This window comes from Poecilia latipinna, unplaced genomic scaffold, assembly GCF_001443285.1.
Source record: "Poecilia latipinna isolate Pla-1442-1.1 unplaced genomic scaffold, P_latipinna-1.0 Scaffold119, whole genome shotgun sequence".
NCBI lineage: Eukaryota > Metazoa > Chordata > Actinopteri > Cyprinodontiformes > Poeciliidae > Poecilia > Poecilia latipinna.
The window spans coordinates 341,252-353,282 of NW_015112735.1; the positions used below are offsets into that span (position 1 = coordinate 341,252).

The window sequence follows — 12,031 nt, forward strand, 5'->3', positions numbered from 1 at the left end:
TAAATGATAAAACATAATAAAATAATAACAATAAAACATGAAACTTCGAGGCAGGTAAATTTTCCTCGAGGAATTTGAATAATCGAGGTACTCGAATCACTCGAGGAATCGTTTCAGCCCTAGACACAATACATAGCATTTATATGATGTAACAAGATGCATATAAGAGTGCGTCTAAAATCAATGCTATAAGTTGGGCCTGCAGCTCTCATATGAACATCTAAAAGTGGTGCAATAAAAAAAAAAAAATAAAACATGTTTTGTTATTCACATATTTCTACTAATAAACTATGCAGAAGTGAAAATATAAATGTCTTCTCTCTGTCTTTTAACAATCTGTGATACATAATGTAAAAAAAAAATATTACAAGACAACTTCAGGTGTTGGGTAACATTTTTAAAACTTGTTTTTAATTAGTCATGCAGGTAAAAAAAAGCAAAGGGTCCTAATGGGCTTTCTACCGTTGTAACATTTCACCTGAAGATGGCGCCACATTCACGGCTAAAGAACCAAGCAAAAAGCTGAGCAAACAACTTTATTTATTTTACTTGTTTCGAGTATTTACATCTGTTGTTTTACAAAAGGTAGAATGTGACTGGAGTCAGAGTGAACATTTTTATTACTTTTTTTGTCAAAAATACAACAGAGTCACCTTTTACCCCATCATCTTCTTTTTTTACTTCACTCAACATTTTAATCACAGTGCAGGTGTCTGTTGCGACACAACAATGTGCTTTGTGAGTGTTGAGCTCAATTCAGGCAGTATTACGCTTTTAAGATTTAAAAGACAACTAGGGAGGAATGCAAAGGAGAATCATGACAAAAAAATAACACAGTAAGGCTGGATTTCTGTTTTCCTTCCTCAACCTCTTCAAATTATACAATTAGAACGTTTTCTGCAATTAGTGCAACCTGTAAAAATTATCAACATTGTTTTAATGAATTTAAAATGGTGAATTTGGGTTATGTGAAGAAAAACAAACTGCTTATTTCACAGTTTAAAGAAACAAGAAAAGAACATTTCAAGATCAACTTTCTTTTTAAAATAAAATCATACAACTTAAGGGGAAAAAATAATTTCAATAAGTCTCACTTTTACCTTGAAATAGTATTTCAACTTAATATAAAAATAACATTCAACTCAACTTTATTCTTGATATTAGAACTTCAATTTTCTTAACATGTGAAATTTATTCTTTACAACCAAAAGGTTATTTAAACTAATACTGAATAAAACAAGAATTCAGTTCCACAAGAAGGAAGGTGAGGCAGATTTGTTTCCCAATAAATGGAGGTGAAGGCAATTTATCTCACAAACAAATAAAATTAAATAAAAGAGTAACTTTTAATCTATCTTTTTAAAGTGTGTTTATGTAAACCTTACTTAGTCCTCTAAAAAGCTTTAATTATTGTTTATAACAGTGAGAAAATTTGTGATTTCTTCCATCTATCTCAACAACACAAACACATATCTGGGCAGTAATAAATGTTTCGTGAATATCTGAATAATTTACAATATCCATAACTGTGGGTGTCAGGATAAAGATTGGACTTCATGAAATTAGTTGTATTTTCCTGCACTATAAAAAAACATCTAATTTAAAATACTGGCAGCTGCATTTATACAGTCAACAGTAAAATTTACTGTTTTTGGCAATTGGAGACGTTTTTTGACAGTGTGCTTAAGACTTTTTCCCATTGGAAAAAGGGAAATTAATCATATAGACCCACAAATTACACTGAAATAATCTTTAAATACCTTTTAACAACAGGGGATTACATTTAGTCTTTAGAAAAGTTCGTTGCTCTTATTCTATCTGTCCTTTTTATGTTTTTTGTTTCACAATTTACAGACTTACAGACAAAAATTTGCAGATTTTTGTCTGCATGTGGCTTTTATTCCCCCTCAGATCTCCTCATCTGAAAGGCGTTGTCTGCTGGTGTTGTTGTTTTTCCACGCGGGATTCGGCGGGTACGGATATAATTTCATGCCTGTGCCCACCGTGATGACATGCAGGGCTGGAGAGGCGACTCATCGACAAAGTGCGTTTCTTCCTGTCAACGCTCATTTTGGTCCACGCGGCGGTGAAACATCTGCCTCCTCCACCTCGGTGGAGCCTCGTTGCAGGCAGCAGCCGAGGATGTGGAAGAATGGGTGCAGGGAGGGAGGGATGCTGAAGGAAGAGTGGCAGAGGGGTGTGTGGGCGGCTGAGGAAAATCTCGCAGCAACCTTCAGGGGTTTTTTCTCCAGGTGGTATCTAGGTTACCCTGTGTTGGTGCTTCGCTGTGTGTCAGCGGTGTGTCCCTGCTCTCGCTGGTCATGATGTGGCTGAGCACCGGCCTCCCACCCAGGCTGGCAGGACTTCAAAGGCTATACCAGTTCATCAAGCAGCGTCCCAATGCTGTGATGCTGCTCCGGGGGACCCGCTATGGGCTTGTTGCACATGGGGCACACACAGCGCACCTCCAGCCATTTTACAAGACACCTGCAAAGAAGAAGAAACACATGTCAATAGAGAATAACATTAGCATTACAAGAAAACTGTTTTCAACCATAGATGATTGGATGGTTAATCATAAAACGGAACAATTTAGTCTGTGGTGGCAAAGTTGGGATGACCAAGCTTGATAAAACTACTTTCTTATTGTAAATACACTTTATTATTATATTTTTATTTCATTTATTTATTTGTAATTCTTACTATTTATTTCCTTTTCTTTTAGAAATGGAGTTGTAACCAGGGATATCTGAGGTTTAGTATCGGTCGGTATCGATCCAATACAGAAAAAACAGTGGTGAATTGACTTAAAACGTGTCTTTAAAAAAAAATAATAAAATAAACACAGACATAAATGTACTGAATTATAAATTTATTTAATAACTCTGCACCAGTACAGCACGCTTAAATAAACCAATAGTTTGTTCAAACATGTAAAGACAACACAACTTTAATTTGTTCAGCCAGTGCAATTAGGAATTCTAAATGTAATGTAAAATAAATTATAAAGTTTGACGTCACTCAGAGCTAAAAGTATAGAATTAGACTAAATAGATCAGCCCATATAGATTGGCGACATTGTCACTGATACACAATCTTTAATTTTTCAAGATTTAGTTGTCTCTCTATTTGAAATGTTTGTTTTATCATGATGCACTGGTCTACTTTTCTCTTCTTCTTTAGTATTGAAATTGGCATTATGATATGTTTTGTAATCTTTTTAGAAATGTATTTAATTTAAGGAATCATATAAACATCACCTATTATCAGTGGAACTGGTAAATGAAACATTGTTCATTCAGTTTCTTTTTTATGTCGACTGGTAATAAGGCCAACTAAATGTTAAGTTTGAATGAGTACATCACTGGTAATCTGTTTTAATTTGGTGCTTGTTGTACCATAAGTAGTGAATCCTGGCCCTGGTTTCCATCCTGCATTTTTCTGCCTGAAAACAAAAGTGGCATCTAGCTATATGGGCAATGCACAACATACCTTTAAAGAGAAGAGAAACAAACAAACAAAACATAAGAGTCATGGATTAGTTAGCTGTTCTTAAGCAATCTTATTTAATTCCCAATCACACGATGTTAAAGCCTTAAAAACCCTTGTCTCTTGCTTCTGACCTCTGACCTCCCCAACAACCCAGACAGATTTAGCTTTAGCAAGTCGCGTGTGAGGTGGCGAGCAAGCACGAAGAAAGAGTCCACTGTGCTTCTACTCACTTCCTGTGGAAGGCATGTTGGCATGGTAACACCCCCAGCTCGTCTTTCACTTTAAAGTCCTCCAGACACACGGCGCACGTCTGCTGCAAGAGTCGCAGACGAAACAAAGTGAGAACTGACAGTCATTGCAAAACTACCCCCAAACACCAGGCAGAAATTAAACCTACCCCATGAAGATTTAATTTTTTCGGATCTCCTTTCAGCACCACCTGTAGAGGTAACAAACGCACACCTTGAAATGTGATGTGTGGGATTCGCCATGCTGCTAGTTTATACTTCCTGCCTTACCTCTCTGTATCCAAAGCGTTCACTCTGTGCTTGGTGGCGCAGCTTGCTGTCAACGAGAAAAAAAAAATATCAATCAACTTTATTTGGCACTTCAAAGTGCTTTAAATCATAAAATCACAAAAAAAATACAAACTCATGAAACACATAGTCAACAGTTGAAGCATAACATTTTGTCTAGTGGCGTTATTGCACATCAGAATGTGTATCAATATGCCTGGATTTAAAGGAAGCCAGTGTTTCGGCTGTTTTGCAGTTTTCAGGAAGTTTGTTCCAGATTCGTGGCACATAGAAGCTGATTCTCCATGTTTGGTTGTTTTGGATCTGAGAGTTGTGGAAAATTTCAAATTGGTAGAAAATATTCCAACAACAAGAATGTTTATGATTAATAAACAATATTGTAAGTTTTGCTTATAATATTGGCAGGGAATAAAAAAAGAAACTGTACTCTGAAGAAGTCTAATTTCTTTGTACCTTTGCATAGGATGACCCTTTTAAATATTTTAAAGTTGGTCTTGATCAATAGTTCTCCAGGATTTTTGAAGGTCATTCAAAGTTTTTCTTCCATTGTCTAAAACCTGATCATGACATCATGTTGTGTCCATTATGCAATCCATCACTTTATGTTATAATGTTTTATTTAATTGTTGTTATTTTGTAGAGATCGGTTTTTGTATATGGTTAATAAAGCTAAATTTTATTGCTAAATTATAAAACAGGTAAAATATCTATGTTAATCATATGTACGGTGTGTTTAAGAGATTAGTTTTATGTATTAGTCATGTTTTTACAGTAAATTTGTCACAAATTAATCTAAAATCTAGTAGAACAAGTGTAAAAATATATCACTGTTTTCCATATGTAAGAAATAAAATAAAAACAGAATCGTTATTATCAATGAAACATTGCACAACAAAACTTGGGTGCAATTATCCAAATAAAACAATGTCACTTAAAAAAAGACTATAATTTCTTATATTGCACTTATCACTTGATAAAAAAAAATAAAGTCAAGTAAAAATTAAATAGACATAAAAAAACAGACGATGGCTGACGGATCTGAATCAAGCAGCTTATTTTATTATTTTTTTAGTTCTAGAGTTAAATTGTTAGTGTGTTATTAAAACCCTGACCGAAAGGAGCGCAGAAGGATCCAGCCAAATTTCCAGTACCGTAATTCCGACACACTTTGCGCCATCTGAAAAATTCCAACGGTTTCTGACCCAGATACGTTGCGCCCTCCAGCCAATATCTAGTTATTTCGGTAATTTCACCCCCGCCATAGCAGGAAGCGTAATTAATTCGAGGGGCACGGTACATTGCGAAAATAACTTGCTAGATATTTAAAGTTCCAGTTCTTATGGATAAATGGGCAAATATATTTACTCGCAGGACATTTAAAGAACTGCGTACAATTAAATTAAGCAAAAATATATCCAGGCGAAGATTTGAAATTTAGGTCTTTTAAGCAGCTACAGTGAAATAGCTCCACAGCAAACACTGCCTCGTATTATCAAACACACATGAAGAGTCGTGGAGCGACGCCCAGAATGCAGCAGCAACAGCACACAGACACACACCAACACAGCTAATGAGAACGTAAAGTCTTTGAATCACTGCTCCACCCCTCAAAAAAACCCAACAATGGAGAGCAGATCCTTATCACTTGGCGAGCCTCCGCGGTTCAACTGGCTATTTTTGGCCTCCTGTTTTTGCACAACTAAACTTAGACCCAAATATCCGTCACTGTCTGCAGTTGGGGCCTGACATTATGACTGCAGCTCCAACCTCTGAGACTGGAAGCAAAGATAACGCCTACAAAATTCAAAACGTGAAAAATAAATGCAGATAATATAAAGTGAGAAAGCGGGAGTGAGGAAATGACAGTTATTAGTTGTTTTTCTAGCTTGGTTTATTGTTTACGCCGGCTGCCGCTAACAGCGCTTCACATGAACAATGTGAGGATACACAGTTTAAATCCGCTGAGATTTCCCATGGGTGGAAAATGACGTGGAGAAAGAGAAAGGGGGACGGGGAGCGAAGATTTCACTGCTTCATCTGAAAAAGAAAATTAATTTGAAAGAACCGAAAGAACTGTTGGCAGACAATTTTAGTTGGCATGACTTTTAAAAGGCACAGGTCATTGTGTACTTCCTGTCACCTGGCGCCATTTTACAGCATAATCAAGTAACTACGACGTTTCAAAATATTTAACACTGCTTAAATATTCCTTGTCTGTCATCTCAGAAATGAGATTCAGTACTTATGGAGTAAATATTTTGAGATTTTACTTTTCACAATTTTAATGATTGTGGCTTTAAAGAAAACCCAAAATTCTGTGTCTCAGAAACTTAGAATATCACATCAAAAAATTATGTTTTAAGCAAAAATATGATATGTGTATTTCTATGCATTCGATATTTGAATTACTGCATCCGTGCGGCGTGACATGGAGGTGATCAGCCTGTGGCGCTGCGTAGGTATAATGGAAACCCAGGTTGCTTTGATAGCTGCCTTGTTGGATCTGGTGTCTCTTATCTTCCTCTTGACAACAGCCCATTGATTTTCTGTGAGGTTAAAGGTAAGGGGAGTTTGCTGGCCAATCGATAACAGTGTCTCAAAACCGTGGTCACTTAACCAGCTTTTGGTTCCAATGGCAGTGTGATCAGGTGCCAAGTCCTGCTGGGAAATAAAATCAGCATCTCTGTATACAGCTTGTCAGCAGAAGGAAGCATGAAGTGCTCTAGTGTTTCTTGGTAGATGCTGCATTGACTGAGGACTTCAGAAAACCCAGCGGGCCAGAACCAGCAGATGACATGGCGACCCAAACCATCACACACTATGGAATCGTCATGACTTGGATTTTATGTCTCTGAGCTCGTTCTAAAAAGTTAGGTACCATAATTTCCCAATTCCTAACAAGTTTTCCTTCCACTTAACTTTCCATTATTATGCTTAAGAACAGCATGGTGAATAGCCAGCTTTTTAAGCATTTCCCCCTTGTGGTTAGCCCTCCTTCCACTTAACTCTGTTGATAATATGTTTGTGTTAAAAAATATATATTTTTTTTCATTTTCTTTTTGTTAATTTTTCTGAATTTTCAGTTTTCATTAGCTTTAGGCTTTAATTGTCAAAATTCATATCTAACATTTTTGAGTTTGCATGTAAAAAATCTTTAAATGAGTTTCACTTTTTGGATTTAATTAGTTAAATAATTAAAGTTTTTGATAATATTCTAATTAACTGAGATGCAGGTTTGGTCTCCAGATTATTTTTAAATACTTTAACTTTGCTGTGTACAAATTGTGTCATTTTAGAGCCTGAATCAACTTCTCACATGAAGTAAATATGAGAAGTAAAAATAACTCCTACTAAAAACCCAAAGCATAACTTCACATCTCCCTGCTGAGTTTGCTGGTCCTTAACGCCAGAAGCGAGGCTCAGCAGCCTCAAACAGTTTCATAATCTACAAATATCTCTGTAGTTTTCACTGCTTAGCTTTGTCTGTCAGCTGTCAGAGGCTGATTTAACACTTTCCGCCGTTCAGTGTTGAGTCCTTGCAGTTTGTTTTCAGATGACTCACCCTCTTTTCAGTCCAGCCTGCTTCAGCTCTCTGATGTGAACCCTTCACATCAGAACCGCTCCCCGACCGCACTTTAACTCGGCCTCGATTCGCAGTGGAAACAAAGTCAGCTTCTCGACATCGAGGCAGAGCGCAGAAGGACGTTCATCTCAGTCTCTTAACAATTTCAACGGCGTGCGTTTGTTATGCTGCGAGGATGAGCGGTTCACGGCCAGAGTTTTTCTTTTCTTTCCTGAGAATCCGCTGCCTCTGTTTCTACCCTCACACTGACCTCCAGCATGACCTTTCTGCTGTTTGATTGAATTTCCTAAAACTCTTCATGCTGTTTTTGTCTTCTGTGAAGCAGGAAACTTTCTAAACCATTTCAACTGCGACATACAAAGAAGACTTGCTTTGTGTTTTTAAGGCTTCTCTGGCAGAAAACGTCACATCTTTTTGAATGTGTTACAGATTATTATTCATTTATTATTATTTAATTCACCATCTTTTTGAAATATAAATGCATGTAATCAAAAACAAAGAACAACTGGAGCAGGTGAAGGTGTTGGCTGTTGGTTGCAGTCAGAAATCTTGCATTTTCATCCTTTTGCAACACTGAAAAAACGCAAAATTTTACCAAGGATTTCTGCTCTACTTTCTAGTAGAAATATCGCAGTACACTTGAAATAAGATAATAACTTGCAAGTAACTTTTCAGCAAGAATTAAGAGTCAATATTTCCTTAATTTTGATGAAAAAGTACTCGTTACAATAGCAGATAATTTCACTTATTAAAAGTGAAATAATCTGCCATACTCATCAATATTAAGAAAATGTTGATTAACCTTCTAATTCTTACAGAAGAGTTGATTGTAATTTATTGTCTTACTTCAAGTGTACTAATATATCAGACCAAAAATACTTGATAAGATTTTGTGTTTTTATACTGAAGTTAAGAAGGAAAAATAATTTAATTTCACGAGAATTTTGTGGAAAGACTTTGACTAGAAAAACCTGCAGAGCAGCAGCTCCTGCTCTTCAAAACCCAGCATGTGTTTTGTTCCTCATGTGTTTTAACAGGATTTTATGTAACACACAAACGAAATGTAGGTCAATCTTGTTAAATGGCAGGAAAAGCATAGATGGTTTTCCAAATTTCTACTCAATAAATATCTGAAAAGTGTGACGTACTTTCATTTTCACCCTCTTTGAGTCAATTTGCTGAAAGATTTTTGCGGTGGAGACTCAATTTTTTAAATCATTTTCTACAACTCTGATCTGATCTTATACATAATGGAAGCAAAACGGGATGCAGCTGGACACAACATTTTTGAAGGCTTCTGACTAAGCCTGTCACAATAAGCAATAAATCACTTAATCACATGATAAATTAAAACAAGCTTGATACTTTCCATTAGCTTGATTGTTTTTATTGTCTCTCTTTCTCTTTCTACAAACAACTGGATGACGAAAGGCTTCAATCTGCTCTTTTTCAAAGGACAATTTTGTTTAGAGTGATTTCAGTATCCATTTTATTTGTTGTTTTGGTTGTTTTATTTATTTTGGATTTTTAAAATGTCTTAAAGTTCCAGTGTTAAATGTTCATTAGAAATTGAAGTTTATTCATCTTTGAAAGGATGTTTTTATGTTTTTATGTTACTTAAAAATGGTCCCAAAGCAACAATATTATTGTTTATTGCAATGACTTCCAAGACAATTTGTTGTTCAGCAAAATTTGTTATTATCACAGGTCTACTTTTGACAAAATCCTCCAAGTTTTCACACGTGACTCCGGTCTTGATGCAACAGCACTGGCCGCTGGTTTATTTTAGTAAAATAAAAGAGAGACCATTAACTAAAATATAGAAAATTTTAAGTGGTGGCTAAACCAGGCCTGTGAAAATTCTTGATTTTAAAAAGCCAAGATTGCATTTTGTTCTCTTTTGATTTTACATCTTGAAAGGTGCTTTATAACAAAAAATAGTTTAACTTTGAAGAAAAAACACAAAAAATTGATTTCCAAGGTTGAAACTTCACGAGTTTAAGAAATAAGATCAGATTCAAGTACAAAGTCGTATTTTGTTCTTTTGTTGAAAAGTTGAAATCGTTTTTATTCCTTAAACTGGGAACAATAAAAGTCTGTAAAAGGCAGACAAAGAGAGCCTTTGACTTCACTCTTTAAAGTAAAAAAATAAAATAAAACCAAACATCACAAATTCACACCCAGGATTGCCAGAGACACTGGTTGAGAGAGCAAAAAACCTTGAATGAGATGATTCACCTGCTCTATAAATAAATTCACAATCACACTTCTAAGAAAGATTGCAATCGTCTAGTTAATGCAGCTGACGGAAGTGACTCAGTGACTTTGACTCATGGACGAGAACTTCGAGGAAAACAGAAGCGATGTGAGCGTTTAACAACACAACCAGGGGTCAAAGGTCTGTCTGACAACAAATCCGTTCAAATATGATACTTTATGATTTCCACCAGATACTGACCGGGGTAAACCAAAACTAAAAATGCAACAAGGCAAACAATCCAGATGCTCTTCAGTAATGGTTTACTTTTTAAATTATTCATTAAAATCAGATTTAAGATAAAAATTTAATTACATTTAAAGGGACCTTTTATGCAGAAATTCATATTTTGTATGTTTTTCTTCTTCCTTCTGAGTCTCTGATGCTTCTAAAAACAGCCAAAAGACACTCAGCTGTTTTTTTAGCAATAGGTTGATGTATTTTGGTGTCTGGGATATGAAACATTTCAAAAACCTCGACGGGCTAGCAAAGCGGAGCTCCAGCACATTTAATCAGCTGGTTTTACTGCTGTACAATGGCTGCTGGAAAAGACAAGTGTAATGTTGTTGGCTTAATATTCAGAAACCACTTGCTGCATTCTGGTTGGTTGTGCAGGAGGCTCAACTTCTGCTAATCAAAGATGTGTGATTGTATAATTGTGCACGCGTTTGCCGCCATTTTCACATGTGAGTGTAAATGTGGAGTTGGGGGCGTGGCCAACCAAAACCTATTTAGATTTAAAGTGACAAGACGCCCCAAAACATTCATCCATTTTCTTTACACCCTTGTCCCTCAGTGGGGTCAGGAGGGTTGCTGGTGCCCATGTCCAGCTAATGTTCTGGGTGAGAGGTGGGTACACCCTGGACAGGTTGCCAGTCTGTCGCAGGGCAACACAGAGACAAACAACCATGCAGACACACTCACACCTAGGGGCAATTTGGAATAGGCCAATTAACCTGACATGTTTTTGGACTGTGGGAGGAAACCAGAGTACCTGGAGAAAACCCATGCATGCACTCCATGCAGAAGGACCGGGGCTGGGAATTGAACCCAGAGCCTTCTTGCTGCAAGGCAACAGCTCTACCAACTGTGCCACTGTGCAGCCCTACCCCAAAACACCTCTTTCTGAAAGGATCTCAGAATAGACTGAGAAGATTAAAATCTCATTATCCAAGAATGATTTTCTGGAGAAAAAATTTTCAAGGAATGTTCTCTTAGTATAATAGGTCCCCTTTAAATTTCTTGATTAAATGTATTTCTTACTTCATGAATTTCAAGAGCCTCATCTCTTGGTTAATAAGGACGTGATGTAACTCCGTTACCGGAAGAGCGATGAATGGAGAGCATCCGCCTCATGTCACTCAGCCCGGACAGGACTTTTGTCCTTTCTGCTTCCAGATGACACATGTCTAAATCCCTTGAAAAGGATTTCATTATCCGCCGGTCTAAAAATATCCCTCTGCAACACCAAACGCCAGGCAATTTGCTAAATATGGAGCCGTCCAGGCAAATCCCTCCCACAGGTGTTGGTGTTTCCTGGTGAGCTTTTGTGTGCCGCCTGTGTGACGGTTGTGTGTGCGCCCACTGTGAGCTATTCAGGCGACAGTTATTCTGAGCTCATCGCTGTCCTCACACATTGTGGCCAGCGGCTTCCTGTTGCCTCACATCCCGTCCTTTGGACACATACGTCTCCGGGTCTCATCGGGGAGTTCACAGTCAACAGCAGGAGAGGTCACCATGTTCTCCTTTGTTTCCCTCCCCTCCCTCACCGCGTTTCTCGCCTTCACACACACACACGCACACACGTACACACAATGTCTCTCTGTTAGCAGATTTAAAAAAAGGGACGGATCTGTCAGGCTGTTGATCTCCTGACTCTTCCATCACCGACTCCTCTTGTTTTCTAGAAAATGACTCAATAACCTTTGGCTAAATTGTGATGAAATTGTCACATTTGTTCCCCACATGTCATTAAACGTAATGACTCTGGCATTTTATTTAGTGTTTTGAAGTTACACTGTTATCAATTCATCCACTGTCTACTCCTGCTTATTCCTGTAAGGCAGGGGGCCCCAAACTTTTTCCTGCGAGGGCCACATAAGTGTTCCCTTTTGCGGTTGGGGGCCGGTCTGTCGAGCCGGGGGGGTGTCTTTGAAACTGTCG

General features: G+C 37.3%; 1 protein-coding gene across 2 annotated transcripts in view; it reads right to left on the reverse strand.

Moving 5' to 3' along the window:
• Positions 1–1,667: 1,667 nt before the first annotated feature.
• The window catches only part of rnf122 (ring finger protein 122), a 22,478-nt gene continuing 12,114 nt past the window's right edge, over positions 1,668–12,031 (reverse strand). The window contains exons 3-6 of one of the 2 annotated variants that reach the window (XM_015028293.1): positions 4,011–4,056; positions 3,890–3,931; positions 3,723–3,802; positions 1,668–2,487 (exon numbers count right to left, since the gene is read on the reverse strand). In XM_015028293.1, coding sequence (XP_014883779.1) covers positions 2,373–2,487; positions 3,723–3,802; positions 3,890–3,931; positions 4,011–4,056 — 283 coding nt within the window. In that variant the 3' untranslated portion in view covers positions 1,668–2,372. Of the gene's footprint in view, positions 2,488–3,722; positions 3,806–3,889; positions 3,932–4,010; positions 4,057–12,031 lie in introns of both variants that reach the window. The other variant, XM_015028292.1, reaches the window with a different exon arrangement.